The sequence below is a fragment of the Mugil cephalus genome, chromosome 2 (genome assembly GCF_022458985.1).
Source record: "Mugil cephalus isolate CIBA_MC_2020 chromosome 2, CIBA_Mcephalus_1.1, whole genome shotgun sequence".
NCBI lineage: Eukaryota > Metazoa > Chordata > Actinopteri > Mugiliformes > Mugilidae > Mugil > Mugil cephalus.
This window is the reverse complement of record NC_061771.1, coordinates 31,380,207-31,397,101: the sequence shown is the minus strand read 5'-3', so window position 1 is coordinate 31,397,101 and position 16,895 is coordinate 31,380,207. Positions and strand designations below refer to the sequence as shown.

At 41.6% G+C, this 16,895-nt stretch overlaps 2 protein-coding genes across 2 annotated transcripts; both read right to left on the bottom strand.

Annotated features, from left to right (window-relative positions):
- Positions 1–261: 261 nt before the first annotated feature.
- LOC125004346 (15-hydroxyprostaglandin dehydrogenase [NAD(+)]-like) lies at positions 262–5,916 on the bottom strand. The gene is made up of 3 exons (XM_047578882.1): positions 5,722–5,916; positions 5,189–5,312; positions 262–1,514 (listed from the first exon to the last, which is right to left on the bottom strand). The coding sequence occupies exons 1-3, from the start codon at positions 5,812–5,814 to the stop codon at positions 1,249–1,251; spliced, it is 483 nt and encodes a 160-aa protein (XP_047434838.1). The 5' UTR covers positions 5,815–5,916; the 3' UTR covers positions 262–1,248.
- A 2,236-nt stretch (positions 5,917–8,152) lies between these two features.
- Positions 8,153–16,673, bottom strand: LOC125003931 (glycine receptor subunit alpha-3-like). The gene is made up of 4 exons (XM_047578199.1): positions 16,665–16,673; positions 16,242–16,391; positions 14,863–14,994; positions 8,153–14,259 (listed from the first exon to the last, which is right to left on the bottom strand). Exons 1-4 carry the CDS (start codon positions 16,671–16,673, stop codon positions 13,936–13,938), a joined length of 615 nt encoding a protein of 204 aa, XP_047434155.1. The 3' UTR covers positions 8,153–13,935.
- Between the last annotated feature and the right edge of the window lie 222 nt (positions 16,674–16,895).

Sequence of the window (16,895 nt, the reverse complement as noted above, 5' to 3'; positions counted from 1 at the left end):
TCAGTTTCTGTCCTTTTGGGCAAAGACGGACCAAAGAGTTAATGTCTGTGTCTTTGAGTTTCTTCTCTGATGTGGTAAATATGAGAAGTATAAGATGATCAAATATGAAACTTTATTTCTCTTTCTTCTGCTTCACTCTTCTGATAAAAGGACGAGTTTGTTCTGATTTTGCATGAAACTCTTTATCTGGAGCATCAGGACAGAAGAAGAAATCGTGACTTTATCTCTGTTTAAACTCCCGTGTGGAGCGACATGTTTTGGCATCAATGACTGTTATCTCTCTACGGCTGCTCCCCAGGAATGTCTGACTTCTTCTTCTGTCTCAGATCATTCTGATATAAACTCAGGTCGTGACCACTCCATTACCTTCAGAGACTTTAGAAAAGAGTCGAAGAAACGCATTTCTGCAAAGATATAACGAAGATAAAATATCTGATATCAAGGCCTGTGTGATTCTTAATAAACTTGTTTTTTTTTTATAGGTCTTACATTTTTCAGATGAACAAAGACAAGTGGAACAATCAATTCTCCTCCTTTTCATCTGTGAACGTATTAAAAACAAAATGTAATTCGTTGATTTAGTGTCAGTATTGATGGTAAAGTCACAAATATTGCTTAATATTGTTTAGAGAAAGCTGGGGGTTCTCTGACCTCCACATATATTTACTGTTGTGTGATATATATGTGATATATTACATAGCTGTTACAGATGTTTTATGTCTCTTAATTTTTCTTTTTTTTTTCTTTTTTTTGGGATTCATTCATGTCGATGTTACTTAGACATGTAGCACCCACCTAGACCAGACCAAGTACCCCGGTCTTCAAATTCACCACATCTCAAACTGATCAAACTGTATCTGTAGGATGCTTCTTTGGCTGAACATTTCTTTTTTAACGGCACATTTTTTGCCAACGTGAACATACCTTGCGGAGTTCCGCAGGGAAGTAGTTTGGGTCCACTTTTATTTTCTATCTTCATAAAAGACTCACCTTGAGCTGTTAAAATCACTGACTTAATTAACTAAAATTTCAGATTGCACAGAATAGTGCAGCCCGACTGTAGGTAAGTATAAATTTATCATTTTGTTGTTTGACTTCAGAGTGACTTCACTTACTTGTTGATTCTTATATTTTATCTGTTATGTGTTTTCTGTTTTATTTATATAGTACAATTTTAACCTTTGTCTGTTTTTTTTGTTGAATTTGTTGTATGGACCAGAGAAAGACTAGCGACCACTAATGGGGATCCTAATAAAGAAAGAATAAAAAGACCCCTCCCCTCAAAGGCCCCCCACTGACACCGTCAGAAGACCACACAGTATTAGTAATAACATGTATATTCCTTATTTTAAAACACTTTCTTTCTTTTTTCTTGCATAGCAGTAGGTCGTTGTTGTGTCGTCTCACCAGGTTGACTTGTATGGTCTTCTCCCAGTCCTTTTCATTATTGATGCCGGCGTTGTTGATGACGATGTCCAGGCGACCGAACTGGTCCACGGTCCTCTGGAAGGTTTCTGTTGCACAAAGACGACAAGACTTCATTTATTTGTATTCATTCACAAACCACATGTCAGAGGGTCCACACCGACGGTACCAAACATCCTCCTCATCAATCATTGACTGAACAAATCCTCTCAGAAAACAAAAAAACACATTTGTCTCATTTAGTAAAGTATTCTGACTCCAGACTGTAGTCAGCTGCATTGTGTTTGCTTCGGGCACAGGTGGAATTATTGTACATTTTGTATGAAAAGTACTATATGACTGATTGATTGTTTGAACACTGTGATTCAGAACTAAACAGCAGGTGGCAGCAATGTGCCCAAATTAAAAGGACAGTTGTTTAGTGTAAACTTTTCATGAAGAAAAAGTTTTGACGCTACAGGGTGTTGTTGTGGTTTAAAGGAGATCGATCAACACATATCACTTCTCCCCTGAGCGACCAATTTAGCTGCAAGCTGCCACTTCATTAGCCAAAAAGGTTAGCTGCTTATGAGCCTAAACAAAATATTGATAGCTGCTGTATTAGCCTAAACACTCTAACAGTAGCCCAATAAAGACATCTATGTTAACCGAAACAAGTAACATTTGCTGCTATGTTAGCCTGTACAACCAATATTGACCCAAGAACGATAGCTATGTTATATATGCCTGAATAAATAACATTAGCTGCTATGTTGGGCTAAACAAAATATTGTTAGCTGCTCAAGCCCATACACGCTAATGGTAGCTCAATAAAGATAGCTATGTTAGCCTAAACAAGTAACATTAGCTGCTACGCTAGCCTATACAAGCTAATGGCAGCCCAAAAAAGATTAGTAGCCTAAACAAAATAATGTTAGCTGTTATAACTGTTATAGTAGCCAAAACAAAATACAAACAAAATAATGCTAAATGAACCTGAACCAAATACGTTAACTGCTTTATTTAAGCTCAACAAATTAATGTTATGCTATAAGTTATATTAGCCTACACAAGGTAATATTAGCTATTATGTTGTAATAATGTTAGCTTCATATAATAAGGTCAAATAATTCTTTCATCTGAAATGATGTGGATGACTACTGTTACATCATCACATTAAGCCCCATCCACACTTTCTGATTAGAAGGCAGAATCAATTCCCAACAGTAAGACATTTAAAGGCCTTATAAGTTGGTCCTTGAAAAAAAACTGCATGAACTGAAAATTATTTTTAATTGTAAATGATAGTTTTTCAGTTTTTCACTTGTCAAAATACACATTTTCACTTGGTCATTATGAACAATTGAGCACTGATGTTAAAACTCAAGATACACAGAACAAAAACTGAGCTAAAAGTGACTCAACATTACAAAACTCTTTGTCCTCGGGTTAAACAAACATGTTTTAGTCTCGACATGCAGAGAGGAAAATCTCTCTCTAAAATATTTATGAAAGAATTTGTGTTGGTTTTTTTCCCCATTCCTGAAGCCAGCGTGTTTAGTTTCCTCGTATATGAGGCCAAACTGACTTCAGACATGTTGGCTGGATATAAACAGTGAGAATGGAGGTGGTGTTTGGGAAGGGGGGGGGGTGTACAGTACAGTTTTATACCCCACATACCTGGAACAAACTCCAACTCTCAGCTCTTCAAGGCTGAAAACTTTCCTCTCTGCTGCTGTTTTTAGTTCAGTCTATTTTATCAATATCTTACACTTCACTGCAACTTTTACTCTCCTGTTTTATCTATTCTCTGTGTTATGATCTTTTTAATTTGACCTCTAATGTTTTGTTTAAACTTCCTTGTGCTGCTTTATGTCATAATTTTAGCTGCTACATTAGCCTAAACAAAATAATTTTACCTGCTTTATTAGCTTAAACAACATATTGTTAGCTGCTATGTTAGCCTAAACAAAACAATGTTAGGTGCTACATTAGCATAAACAAAACAATGTTAGCTGCTACATTAGCCTAAACAAAATAATGTTAGTTGCTTCATTACACTAAACAAAATGATGTTGGCTGCTCTAGTAGCCTAAACAACATATTATTAGCCGTTATGTTAACCATAACAAAATCATATTAGCTGCTATAGTGCTTAAACAAAACATTGTTAGCTACTGTGTTAGCTTAAACAAAATATTGTTGGCTTCTCGATTAGCCTAAAAGAAATAATGTTAGTTGCTTCATTAGCTTAAACAAAATGTTAGATGCTACATTAGCCTTAACAAAATCATGTTAATTTCTTCATTAGCCTAAACAAAATATTATTAGCTGCTCTATAAGCATGAACAAAATATTGTTAGCTGCTATATTAGCCTAAACAAAATGCTGTTTAGCTGCAACATTAGCCTAAACAAGCTCCTGTTTTATCTGTGTCTTATCATCGTTTAAGTCTCATCTTATCTTGTTTTTAATTAAAAGCTCTTCGAGTTGCATTGTGTCTGTATAAATAAACTCATCTCGCCTTGCCTACCGTAATAGTGGAGTTACACAATGAGGCCTTGGGCAGGTTGTTCTCTGATACAAATCAGTGGTTGAAACCTGTATGTCTCTCACCACCTGCTGCATTCCTATCCAAGAGCCTTGCAATTACAAACCAACAAACGTGCAACAACGTTTACACAAGAAAAGTGCAGAGCAACCTGTAAACAATATTAACCCTTTATAGGGTACTCATCGAAATAAACTCTCAATGTCAACACTCATTGAAAAAAACTCTAAATGTCAACCCTGGAGTGACGCGTAGGACGTCAGAAAACAGTTTTCAATTACTTAAATTTTCATGGTAAAAGTTGATTCCCCTGGGTGATCTATGGGACAGCAGCAGCTTCCCTTTCACCAATCAGCGCTCTGGACATGAGTTGTGTTTGAGTAAATGCTGTATGCAATGTGTCGTTGGGAAGTTAGTTTTCTTCTGATTTCATTCCTAAAAGCCTTAATAGGATTGAACCAACGCAGCCGCCATCAGATAGCAACTAAACCACTTACGAGTGATTCTGACTTTAATGAAACTTCAGAGTCTTGGCTTTAAAAAGAGACCGAGACCATGAATGAGCTCCAAAATGTTTACTTTGGCTACGTCCTAGATAGAATTTCCCATATTTGGTTCCTAGTCTTTAAACAAATGCAAACATCATATTTAGAGTATTAGAACATCAGCGCTGATGGACGCACTTGTCAATATTATCACGTTAGACAACATTAGGACACTTCTTCCTCTTAGTACCTAATAAATTGTTTTCCATGCAGAGGTGGACCTCGTAGACCACATTAGAGCCTGATTAGACCTGAGAATGTTTCCTTGATCTTCTCTGATTGGCTCAATGAAAATCACATGACAATAAACCTCACTGAGTGGAACAAAGACGCAATTTAAAAATATGCTGAAGTTATCAAATATGGTCCCTTGGCTCGTGAAGGGTTAACCACTCACTACCTCTAGTCAGACGAAACAGCAACAACATTCCTCAGCGTTGCCTGCAGGGGTTTAGCCACAGACACCTTGTTCCTTGTCTCTCTGGGACAGATTCAAAATGTTAGTTTACTCTTTACTAATGCTTCTTCACACTCTCACACGCCCAGAAATAAACCAGCACCGACACCCGCGGGAAACAGAGCCTGTGTCCAGGAGCAGAAACAGCCACACAAACAAACAAACAAACCACTTACCGGTTTGTTTGTTTGTTTGTTTATCAGTGTTGAAGCTCCGCGCTGCGTCTCTCACCTCTCAGAGCGTCTCCGTTGGACACGTCACACTGGATGAATGCGCAGCGACCCTCTCCGAACTCGGCGTCCAGCTGCACCTTGCACTCCTCGCCGCCGGCCTCGTTCAGGTCCACCACGGCCACCTGCAGGACGAGACTCGAGCCGGTGAGAAGGGCTTGAGCTGCAGCTGGAGTTGAACGGTGACCCTCTGGCAGACATTTTCACGGCGGATTATTATTGCACTAAACACTGTTTGACTTTCGTTTAGTTTTATGAGACTGTTTTTCACAGAGCGCTGCTGCTGTTCCTATCTATTCTTATACTAGTCCTTGTAGTTCCGCTCTACTCGTTGCAGTGACAATAATGACGCTCTGCTCTGCTCTGCGTTTCTGCAGCGCTCAGTTCGTTGACAGCTTTGGCGGCTTCCTGAGCTCCTCGTCCCACAGAATAAAGCAAGTTCTCAGCAACACTTCTTGAGACACAACAGGACACTAAGTCGGGGAGGCTGATGCAGGAGCTGTGAGAGTTTGGTGTCGGAGATGACCCACTGACCTTAGCCGAGCTCTCCAGTAGTAGCTTGACCACGGCTCTGCCGATGCCCTGAGCGCCTCCGGTCACCAGCGCCACCTTCCCATCCAGAGACATGATCTCGGCGCCTCTTCTTCTTTTTCTTCTTCTTCTTCTTCTTCTTCCTCTTCTTCTACTACTTCTCTGCACCGTGTCCTCATGCACATATGTGTTCTCGCAGAGGTTTTCTAGAGTTTTCACTGTTTACCCTCCCCTCTCCCCTCCCTCTCTGTTCTCTCTCTCTCTCTCTCTCTCCCTCTCTCTCTCTCTGCTTATCAGTCTATACAAACATGTGTGTCAAAGGGAGAGAGAGGGAGGCTAAGTAAACTGTAGAATAATAATTACAGGTTTTGATCCGAGTCCTGCAGCTGTTGCACAACATCAAAGCAGAGGCACATTACAACCGGGACTCAGGTCTCTGCACGTCGACTCGTGGCGATACCAAAGGAGTTAAAAAATACATTAGTGTGATGATTCTTAGAAAATAAAGCTCTGTGTTGATAGCCGAGCTCCAGGAACATCCCCTACGCTTCCTTTCGTCCCCCCTCTCTCTCTCCCTTCCTTCGCAGCCCATCCTCCCCATGACCTTCTTATCGGACATCCTTCCTCCGCTCGCTCAGTCTGCAGAGAAGCGTCCATGACCGAGATGAGGAACTTCCTGATCCAGGTGAGGTCCAGATTTCTCCATCACAGTCTGGACGGGTTCGGGAGGAGATGCATTAATGTCATTAATGTTTCCAGCTGCCTCCTTTTGACCTCTTCAGCTCTAGGATGCTGGGAGGTGAAGCTCGTCTAAATAAATAAATAAATAAATAAGACCAAACAAATCAGGACTAGCTCCGAAAATATCAGGTCTACAATCAAGACCCTGGTCTCTAAGAATGGGCCAGATGAATGCGTTCATTAGTGTAGCTAATGATCTGGCTGTCAGTTTGTCTTAAAATGTGTAAATAATACACAGGGCTTTGGTTTAAGTCATTAAAAATATGGGGTCCTTAAATAGAGCCCTGTGGAACTTCAAGAAACGGAAATCTCTCCAAGATACTGAAGGTCGAGCCAGGCCAACTCTCTAGATCGGATAATGACATCATTCTGAAGTCATTCATCAACGCCTTGACCAGGAGTGGACCAAGAGCTTATAGAAATACCACAAATCTCAGATATTGTGCAAAGGTTTCAACCTTAATGATGACTATTTAGAGTGTGACTTTTATACTGAAAAGCATTCATGAGTGTACCCAATGATCTGGCTGACAATTTGTCTTTAAGCGTGTGAATAATACACAGAGCTTTGGCTCTATACAGTAAGATCTCTCTAAACGTAAAATATATGGGGAACTCAAACCGAGCCTTGTGGAACCGAAGGTTTTAGTAAAAATAGAACCAGGAGGAAACATAAACACAATTCAACCTTTGGACATTTTGTTTAGCCTGTACATCTTTGCATTCTACATTTGTGCACATTATAGAATTCATAAAAAATATTAATATTTCCTTCATATGGCTGTCGTTCACACATATACCTGCCCTGGGAAACCTGTCACCAAGACAGGCTACATATCAGTGCTAATTACAAGATGAGCACAAGATGTCTGTATTGTGTTTGTTGTATCACCATTCCAGCCGTCTAGGTGACTACAAAAGAACTTATTTTAGGCGGATGGTAGGCTTAAAATTGAATAAAAATCAATAACAACTGTATTTGTTTTGTGGGAGTTTGATGAAAACATATGGAGACAATCTGACATGTTTTCTCTTATTTAGCTTATTTACATTTACACCACAAGTATTACAAGTAACGCTCGTTATTTCAAGTCAATTCTCCGTAGATGCAATCATGATCTCAATCACGGTTTGAACATTTGGACAATTTTACTCCATTCTTATTTACAAAACTGCTCAAACTCCATCAGGTTTTTGTTTTTTTTAAGCATGTAAGTCACTGTGTTGGGAATTGATTCTGCTCCAGAAAGAATCTAGTGGGCCAATCAGATCATTTGGATGGAGCTTAATGTGACTTTTTTTTTTATCACAGTCATGGCAGCACCACAAGATATCGTAACCAAGAGACTAAAAGACAAACTGGCAACACAAGACGTTAAGAATACCTAACAACATAGATGAGTAATGTTTACTTAATTACCTTTTTGTATCAGGCAACACAGTTTTCTTGTTTAGGTTACTCTGGAATTTGCACTTGAAATGCATTCTGGGATACCTGGCTGCGCCAAGTCCATCCAAATTATCTCCAGATGTGTCCTCAAGGAAACCGGCAGGTCGAGAAAGCATCTGGGTATTTGAACTGGAACAGAACTTGGACAAAGATGGTGATGTTTCACAAGAACATGTGTCAACCGACAACCTAGAACTCCCTGGGAGACGGTGGAACTGAGAAACTAAAAGAAAAACGACCAACTTTAAGACGTGGTGTCAATGTTTATTTTAAATCAAGAAATTTTAATTAGATAATGTAAAATATGCACATCTTGTTTTACAAAAAGACTGCAAACAGAGCACTGTGTACAATGACTCAACTGATGTGGTTAAGGTGTGTAGCTACAAAACAAAATAATTGTCAATGTACGGCTCAGTGAACTCTGACTAGTAATTTTCACAGTTTAACGACGTCTTCTCCACAGCAGCAGAGTTTAACCGCAATTTTTTTGTTTATTTTTTTACATGCAGTTTGTTGAAAATCTGAAATGAAAACCTGGTGAAAGAAGTGCTGCAGCTTTGGTCTGAGAAAACCTGCACATAAAAACAAAATGATCAGGGTTCAGCATCTTACTGAAGACGGAAAGTTTTCCAAGCGATACACGTCAAATCTTTTCCTACAGAATGAATCGTCGTTGAGTTAAAACAGAAACAGAGTAGAGTTTCCCGTCATCAGGATGTCAACGCATCGTCCTCACATTAACATCTGGTCTTACTTTAAGTTCAGGCTCCTTAAGTCCCTGTGTGTTAATTAAAATGTGTCTCTTCATGCGTCCCCAGCCAGAACTAAAGATCTGATCTCAGTCTGTGTGTAAATCAGAAGCAGCGCCACCATGTGGTCAGTAGAATATTGTATCAGCTGCTGTCTGATGGATCTCTACCTACCCACTGGACCAGAACCAAGAACACATGGATGTTGACTTGGAGATGATGATCCAGATTTAGGAAGGAAGGAAGGAAGGACCTTTAACCTGGAGACTAATGATTTGGATGTTGATGTGACATCTGACCCTACAGGCCTCTGTGACATTACCGTTATAAGTACATGCTTTTCAAATCTGCCCGATAAACTTCATTAAAATAAATTCAATATGCGAGTGGCGATAGATTCCCAAAACACTTGTTTTATGGACAAACTGTCATAATTCCAAATACACAGCAGTGTGTTCGCTCACAGTAGAAAAAGTCACAAACAGAATTTGCTGGCCAGGCAACACAAAACAGTGACTGCTGTAAAGAGGAACTTTGTAGCTCATGAGAGGTTTAAGTGCAGTGGTAGTGCTTCAAAAAAAAAATAATACTAAAAAAGGAACAGAATTTCTTGTACATGAATTAAACTTCTGGACAGATCTGGCTGCTTGGATGAGGACACCACAACGCTCTGAAAACCTTATAGGAATCACTGGCGTGACTAAATCCTTCCAGGAAACAGTTTCTGAAAGACATCAATGAAGATTTCTTTCACTTTAGAGAACTAGATTATAAAAAGCAGGATTTAGAGAAGTGAAACTTCTTTGAGGAAGTTTGGCAAGAGAAAAATATGCACTTAATGATGTTTTCTCAACTAACTTACTGTAAATTTGGCTTCTCACATCCTGCCATGCCAGTTAATTAGGTACACTAGTGAAGTCTGGACTGACTGATACACATGTTGGGACAAGCTACAGTTCAATAACTCAACAAACAACAGCCTCCACAATGAAAACACGGCTGAATCAACATCTCTCTCAGCTATTAGCTGCTCCTGAATACCAGAACCTTAATGAAGACTATTTGGAGCGGGACTTTTATATTGAAATGCATTCATTACCGTACCTAATGATCTGACCAGTGAGTGTATATAGGTTGTCAATTTGTCTTAAAACGTGTAAGTAATACACAAGGCTTTGGTTGAAGGAAGGAAAATATAGTGAGATCTCTCTAAAAGTAAAAACAAGAGGAACTTAAATAGAGCCTTGTGGAACTGAAATCTTGTATATTTTCAGTGTTTCAGCCTTCAAACACTTCACAGCATCATCAGTTATTTATTATATGTATTAGAGAACGGGCTGCTTTAAAAATTCAACTCAGAGACTTTAAAACACAACTGAACCAACATCCCAATTATAAACTACTTCTGAATCCCAGGAAGTTCATGAAGACTAGATTTACTACTAGACTGCTTTCACTAGTGTACCTAATGTTTTGGCCCGTGAGTGTATGTAGGTTGTTGGTTTGTTGTAAACTGTGTAAAAACTATACATATTTGGTTTAAGGAAGGAACTGACAAAAAACAGCCAAAATCTATAAGATATAATATAAATTTAAGAGGAACTTAACTAGAGCCTTGCGGAACTCCAAGATGAGATTTACTGCTCGGCTGTTGTTTTAGGAGGCATTACCTACCAGAGGCCAACAGCAGGGACGATGTATATGTCAGATTATAAATCGCTTTTAGGTTACTGCGGGACACACACGCCATAACCTTCGAATCAAAATAATCAATTTCAAAATTGTGGAGACGAAGAAGTAGCCATAAATAGGAAACATACTACTACCAAGTGGACCACCTTGTGGTCTGCGGGAAGGCAATGCATAGCTATATTTCTGGTGAGACTTTCAAAATAAAACCTGTTGGATTCATCATTTGGGCAAAACTAAAAGCTGATAAACAGGTTCCAAAGAAATCGTTCACTAGAGTTCTGACTCCTAAACAATATTCATCAGGAGAAACGTCTGTGAAGGTTCTCAGTCATCCAGGTCATGGTTTTTATCCAAAAGGTGTTTTTTAAAAAGGAAACTGGACCTGCAGCGTTTCTTGAAGACGTTTCATCCGAGTAGTTTCAGTTCTGAGAGACTTGTGGGAAGTGGAGGTTTAAATACTGAACTCTGTGGTTGAAACCCATCAGAAACTTGTTTGACTTGTTTCTGTAAAACACAGAAACTGGTGCCACTAATCCAGTAACGGCTGGATACTAACCTGTCGTTATGTGTGGCAAACCACTTTACCTTTGAATGGTGCTCTAAAGAAGCCATTGTGAGAGGCTCAACGAGTGAATCGGTTTGAAACTTCTTGGAAACAGAAGTACTGTGTTGTACATCAGTGGCAGATTAAAACTCCTTCCTCACTGCACTAAACAGCGTAAGCTACATTACTCTGTTTCCACCTGGGTCTTTTGTGTTTGGGGTGGACCAGTTTGTCTAAGTGTTTCACCGGGTTTGAAATGAACTGAACTGTGTCTGATGGTTTTACCCGCAGAGTTCCCTATTCAAACCTCAACTTCCCACCAGTCGCTTAGAACCGAAGAAGCTGCTCAGATGAAACGTCTGCTCAAAATCTAACAGTTGCCTTTTTTTTTTTTTTTTTTTTTTTAAACCCCCTCTGGATCAGGACAAACTTTAAAATACAGCAATGGCCCCACAACTATTTACAGACATAAAACCTCCTAAATGTTAAAAGTAGCTCAAAAGATATTCTCAGATATGCTCTGATGTCCAAAATAAATCATCCGTCTACTGGTGTGTTGTCTTTAAAAACTGAAAAACTGTCACAAAGAGTTTAGAGGAGTTTAGAGCAGGGCTGTTTTCACTAGTGTACCTAATGATCTGGCCAGAGAGAGTAACTGAGGATATGTGAGGTTAGAGTCCAGCTGGCTGCTGCTACTCAGTGCTACATGCAGATCCTGGGTCGGGGCCAACTGTGCGAAAGGAAACACTTGGCAGGGGTCCTGCATGATCCCACTGCTTTGGTGTTTGTGGATGTTTAAAGACGCTTTTTTTTTCTAGTGGCATATACGAGCCTGGAAACCTGCAACGCTGCAGGAATCTTTCGAGGAGTTAAAGCACTCGTGGCTGAAGAGAGAAAACACACAACGTCATGCTACAGATACAGATCTGAAGGTCGAATCTGGAGCCAAGGGAAACACGTTAATAATAAACGCTGAGGTTTGACATTTCATCACCAGCACAACAAAACAGACAGAACACAGAGAGAAATATTCAGAGAAAAGACCAAAGTATCAGTGAAAACTTTATCACCGACACATGGGGGAAGGATTTCCTTTCCTTCACATAATGAAACACACAATGAAAGCCGTCTTTGTTTAACAGCTCATTTCTCTGAGTTTTAAGAATTTCCATCTGTTCTTTTTCTCTTTTTTATGTCCAGTCTGAACTCCTGAGGGTGAGGTGGGAGCGCTAAGACAAAAACTGTTTCAGCTCGGCGTCTGTAAACAGTGTTTTCACGTTCCTGCTCTCTCGTTGGAAAAGGGAGGGATGTTCTTAAAGGGACGGCATTTGTTTTTAGAGAAAAGACTATGACCAGAGGAGCAGCTGTCAGGCTGTGAGGGGCGCCAGGCCAGTAGGGGGCCCCCAAGGGCTGAAAAACTACTTTAAACTGTGGCAATGAGCTAATTTTTCATTAGCTGCGTTTCCATTTCAGTTTTTTTGCGAAATACGAATGTACGTGTTTCCATTGAAAAGTGTTTGCGGACGAGCTGTAACTCTCGTAAATTGACTTCACTTCGAGGAAGATCGACTTCAGATGAACTGGTCACATGACCCCTGGCATCGTTTCCGGTGACGGGAAATGAAAAAAAAAGTGTTTCCATTGCACTCATATCAATACGTCTGAAAAACCACCTCACTAGAGAGTAAAAATGTTTTAGCTTTAGATATTTGAGGGGTTTGCCAGTTTTTTGTTGTGATATTTAGGTTTTAGGCATTTTTGGGGGGAATGGAAACACAGCTAGTGACAGTAGGAGTCCTGACTGAGGCCCAAACCTTAAACTACAACAAGTGGCAACGTGCAAAGTTTTGACCCGTTAAAGTATTTAAATGTGACAATACTTCAAAATGAGAAGAGGTGAAAATCGAAATACACGTGTTGTTCAGAGACTGAGGGGAGTTTCTAACCTCTTTCTCAGCTGACCACAGACGAGTAGCTTCAAGAGGCAGCTCTGAAAAACTTTAAACTAAAGCAGTGGCACTGTGCTAAATTTTCATGACGTTAGAGGACCTCCCTAGGGACCCCCCAAAACTTTTATCTACGGCAGTGGCAATACGCTAACTTTCGACCCGCTGAAGTATTTAACTGTGGCAATAACTCAAAATGAAAGACGTGAAACATGAACTGCAAATGTTGTTCAGAGGCTGAGGACAGTTTTGGCTAACCACATGTTCATGTCTCTGAATTTATTTTAGGCTCGTCATATCAGATCGAACCACACTTCACGCCTCAACACTTCGCTACGGAGGTGTGAAGTTAAACACGATCCGCCCTGAATGACTCAGAAACCTCCTCTGAACGTTGCCATTTGAGTAAGTGTCAGCTAAGACTAAAATAAATGCATCTGTTGGTGGTTGCAGCTGGTTTTGTTTAAGATTTTGAAGGAGGTAGAAACTTAAAGTGAGTGAAGAAGCGGGAGGTCTCGGAGGCGAGGCTGAGTCAAGGTCACATGTTTGGTGACGACGTTCAGATCCAAGCTGAAGGCCTGTTTTGATTTGCTTTAGTTTTGCCTGTGTCCTCTGTAATAGTGCATTGTACAGTGAAGTTCTGGAGGTTTTTTGTTTCTAATATTACAGGAAATAATATTTCTTTTGTTGGTGCTTTGTACCTTTTTTTTTAAATATATATCTTATTAAAAACTCATGTTACTCCAGAGGGAAGAGTGGCCGTATGTGTTCTGCTTTTATAAAGTTTTTTGCTCTACGTGATGTTTGTTTGTTTTTTATTATAACTTCTTCTTATTGGAAGCACACTATGAATAGAAATAAATATATTTTGAAGACTTTGTGATCAGTGATCAGAGCAGAAATAGTCTCAGATCTTTACAGCAGATCACAGACGGAGAACCTGAACTCCCCATCGTCGATTAGTTTGAACGTCTGTTCTCGTGACTTTGAAGAGAAGGAGGAGCCTCCTCGTCCTGACGTCGTTCTCCTTCCTTTGGTCCAGGCCGGGGCTTTAGAGGGCGGGAGGTGCAGGGTCCTGGTGTGAACGCTCCTCTACTGACTGTGGAAGTCTTCGTGTCTCAGGATCTTGTAAAGGACCCAGTAGAAGATGTTGAAGAAGAGGAAGGCCAGAGGGAAGCCGGCCCGCGACACCGTGTCGATCTTCTTGGCTCGGTCGATGAACAGCTTCCGCATCTCCTCCGTGCTTTTACCGCCTCCGCCTCCGCCCGTCGTCGATGGCGCCGCTGCTGCCCCAGGAGGATTCTGGGTAGCGTTAGTGGTGGCGTTCGTTGCGGTGACGGTGTTGTTGGTGACGGCCTTGGAGTCCTTGGTGTTGCTGGGGGTGGAGGTCGCCCGGCTCTCATGGACTTCCCCTTCCTGTAGGAGGAAGACGAGGAGGAACGAGGAGGAGGAAGAGGAGGAGGAGAAAGGGAAAGAGGAGCAGGAGGAGGAATAGTAATAAGAGGGTGGCACAGAAAGAAGAGGAAGAGGATATAAAAGAGGAAGAGGAAGGCGGAAGGGGGAAGAGGAGGAGGAGGAGGAAGAGAAAGAAGAAGAGGAGGAAGAGGAGGGGAAACAGGAGTGGGAGGATGGGAAGAGCAGGAAGAGGTAAGAAGAGGAGGAAGAAGTGGAAGTGAAGAGGTGCAACGGTAGGAAGAGGAAGTAGAGGTATAGAAAGAGGAACAAAAGGAGGAAGAGGAAGAAGAAAGAGGAAGAGGTAGATGAGGAGGGGGAAGACGAAGGGGAAGAAGTCAGGGCGCATGAAGAGGAGGACAAGGAAGTGGGAGACCAGGAGGAAGAAGATAAGGAGTAAGAGGAGGAAGAGGACGAAGAGTATTTATCCAGGTGCCTTGGCAGCCATCTTGTAATCAGCTAACTGGAAGCTGGTGTGTGTGTGTGTGGTCTCAGTGATCATGCTGTTGGACTGAGGGACAGACGGATGGAGACAGGTGAGACATGTCCAGAGATAAAAGCCTTTACCCTGCGAGTGGCGGCGTAGACGTTGCTCACGGATCCGAACTCTGCGTCTGAGGGTTTGAGGCCGTTGTTGTTGGCGTTAACGCGACGGAGCGAAGCGGCGAGCTCCTCGGGGTCGACGGCGCCTCCGCCGCTCTACGACAGCATGCACACCACCACCACCACCACACAACGGAGACACGGCCCGGGACAAAAGACGGGACAAAAAACACAGTGATGTGTCCAAAGACGGGCTCAGCCTTCATTCAGTCAACAGCATCGTCCACTCACCACATTCAGAGAAGACCCGAGGGTCGTTCTCATTGGTCTGTTTTATCCGTCTGCTAGTATAAGTTTAACAATTTCAAATATTTCTTTTATTCTGAAGAGACAGTTAATATTCAACCTTGTGTTCTTTCTACTTATGTGATTTAAAATCTGTTACTACTGTTAATTCTCCTTGAATGAAGCAGGAGGTGGTCTCCATGGTGACCACTGGTCCAGATCTCTCTGCTCCAGGAAGTAGTCTCCATGGTGACCACTGGTCCAGATCTCTCTGGTCCAGGAAGTGGTCTCCATGGTGACCACTGGTCCAGATCTCTCTGCTCCAGGAAGTGGTCTCCATGGTGGTTTCTCTCTCGTTATAACTCTAATAAACTTTAATAAACTATTTAAAGTCGTTTGTTCCAGTACAGACTGAGGAGATCTGCCACTAAACTCTTTTTCTGATGAGAATGTGGATTTGCAGCGAGTTGACTGAACGTTGAGCCGGCCCTGATCATGCACCGACAGCAGACTCATCCTCAGTGTGTCTCAATGAACCCACACCGATGCAGCTGCAGCCATGTTGAATCATGCAACGACGCAGTAAAAAAAACCCACACATGCACATTCACATGCTTCTTCCTGTCCTCACTCACATGTCTGGGAGGATCTCTTAGGGCCTGATTCACCGAGATCCCTAATAAGAGGCTTGTAGAATGCTGTGGTTGCTGGTTTGTGTGTTGCAGCCTTTATTTTTCATTGCTGTTGTGTTGATTACATTGTTCCTATTTCTAATTTTGCACTAGTAACTTTTTTCTAAAACAGTTGTGTGTAGTAGAAGGTGAATCATTCAGTTTTTATACTGTTAAATTGTTTTACATTATAAATAGTTAAAAGCAACATCTTTATTTGCCGAAAATATTTGTCCTGTGTTTTTATCATGATCATAATTGACTGATTAAAGGTAAAATCGATACCAAAACTGCCGGTATCATCCACCCCTAGTACAGACCTTCAGTAAATCAGGCCCTTTAACGTCCTGGGTTTCTACGCTGCAGTAGCAGCATGTCACCACCAGGTGGAAGCCTCCGACCAGGCCGTGAGTGTCCCTGACTGTGGTGGCTCTTTGTTTTTGGTACCTTGCTCTTGCTCTTGTGGCCCCGTCTGAATCTCAGCAGCTCTTTGTGTTGCCGCGACACGAAGTTGACAGCGGCGTACTCCAGCAGCGCCGAGAAGACGAAGAGGAGACACACGGCCATCCAGATGTCGATGGCCTTCACGTAAGACACCTGGAAACACAAACGCTCAGTCAGAGGCAGGTTTCCATCTGTCTGTTCCTTCACGTCCCTCGTCCCGTTAGAGCTGCAAACGCTGCTATGCCAGTGCTTCCTGGGGGGCCCATGGGGGGGTCAAACTCAATTTAGTTCAAGGGCCACACTATACACTACACAATAGCTTATTAACCTGCAACTGTTTCCCTTTACTGTAATGTAAAAAAGTACAAGTACATGTAATTAACCCTACTGTTCTTGAAAACCCTAAGGGAGGCCTCCTTCTCTCACTGAAAACATAATTTCCAAAGACGTTAAGGGTTCCTGGTGACACAATAACCACTTCTTTACCCGATTTATTCCTGAAGCTTCACAGAACCCTGAACAGTGGCATAAAGCAAACAGGAAGAGCCTTGGGCAGCTCGTGCGGGGGCCCATCTGCTTGAGGCCGACTCTGAGCAACAAACACCCTTCGGGGATCCAGAGAGCCGTGCGGTCGGCGCCACCACAGATGCTCGTTGG

What these genes read in the sequence shown, in the direction of transcription:
- LOC125004346 (XM_047578882.1), bottom strand. Translation starts at nt 5,814, where the DNA reads ATGTCTCTGGATGGGAAGGTGGCGCTGGTGACCGGAGGCGCTCAGGGC. An exon ending in TACTGGAGAGCTCGGCTAAG is followed by an intron (nt 5,313 to 5,721) that starts GTCAGTGGGTCA and finishes CTCGTCCTGCAG; the next exon opens with GTGGCCGTGGTGGACCTGAA. An exon ending in CAACGGAGACGCTCTGAGAG is followed by an intron (nt 1,515 to 5,188) that starts GTGAGAGACGCA and finishes TTTGTGCAACAG; the next exon opens with AAACCTTCCAGAGGACCGTG.
- LOC125003931 (XM_047578199.1), bottom strand. An exon ending in GCCACAAGAGCAAGAGCAAG is followed by an intron (nt 14,995 to 16,241) that starts GTACCAAAAACA and finishes ATGCTGTCGTAG; the next exon opens with AGCGGCGGAGGCGCCGTCGA. An exon ending in TCTACGCCGCCACTCGCAGG is followed by an intron (nt 14,260 to 14,862) that starts GTAAAGGCTTTT and finishes TTCCTCCTACAG; the next exon opens with GAAGGGGAAGTCCATGAGAG.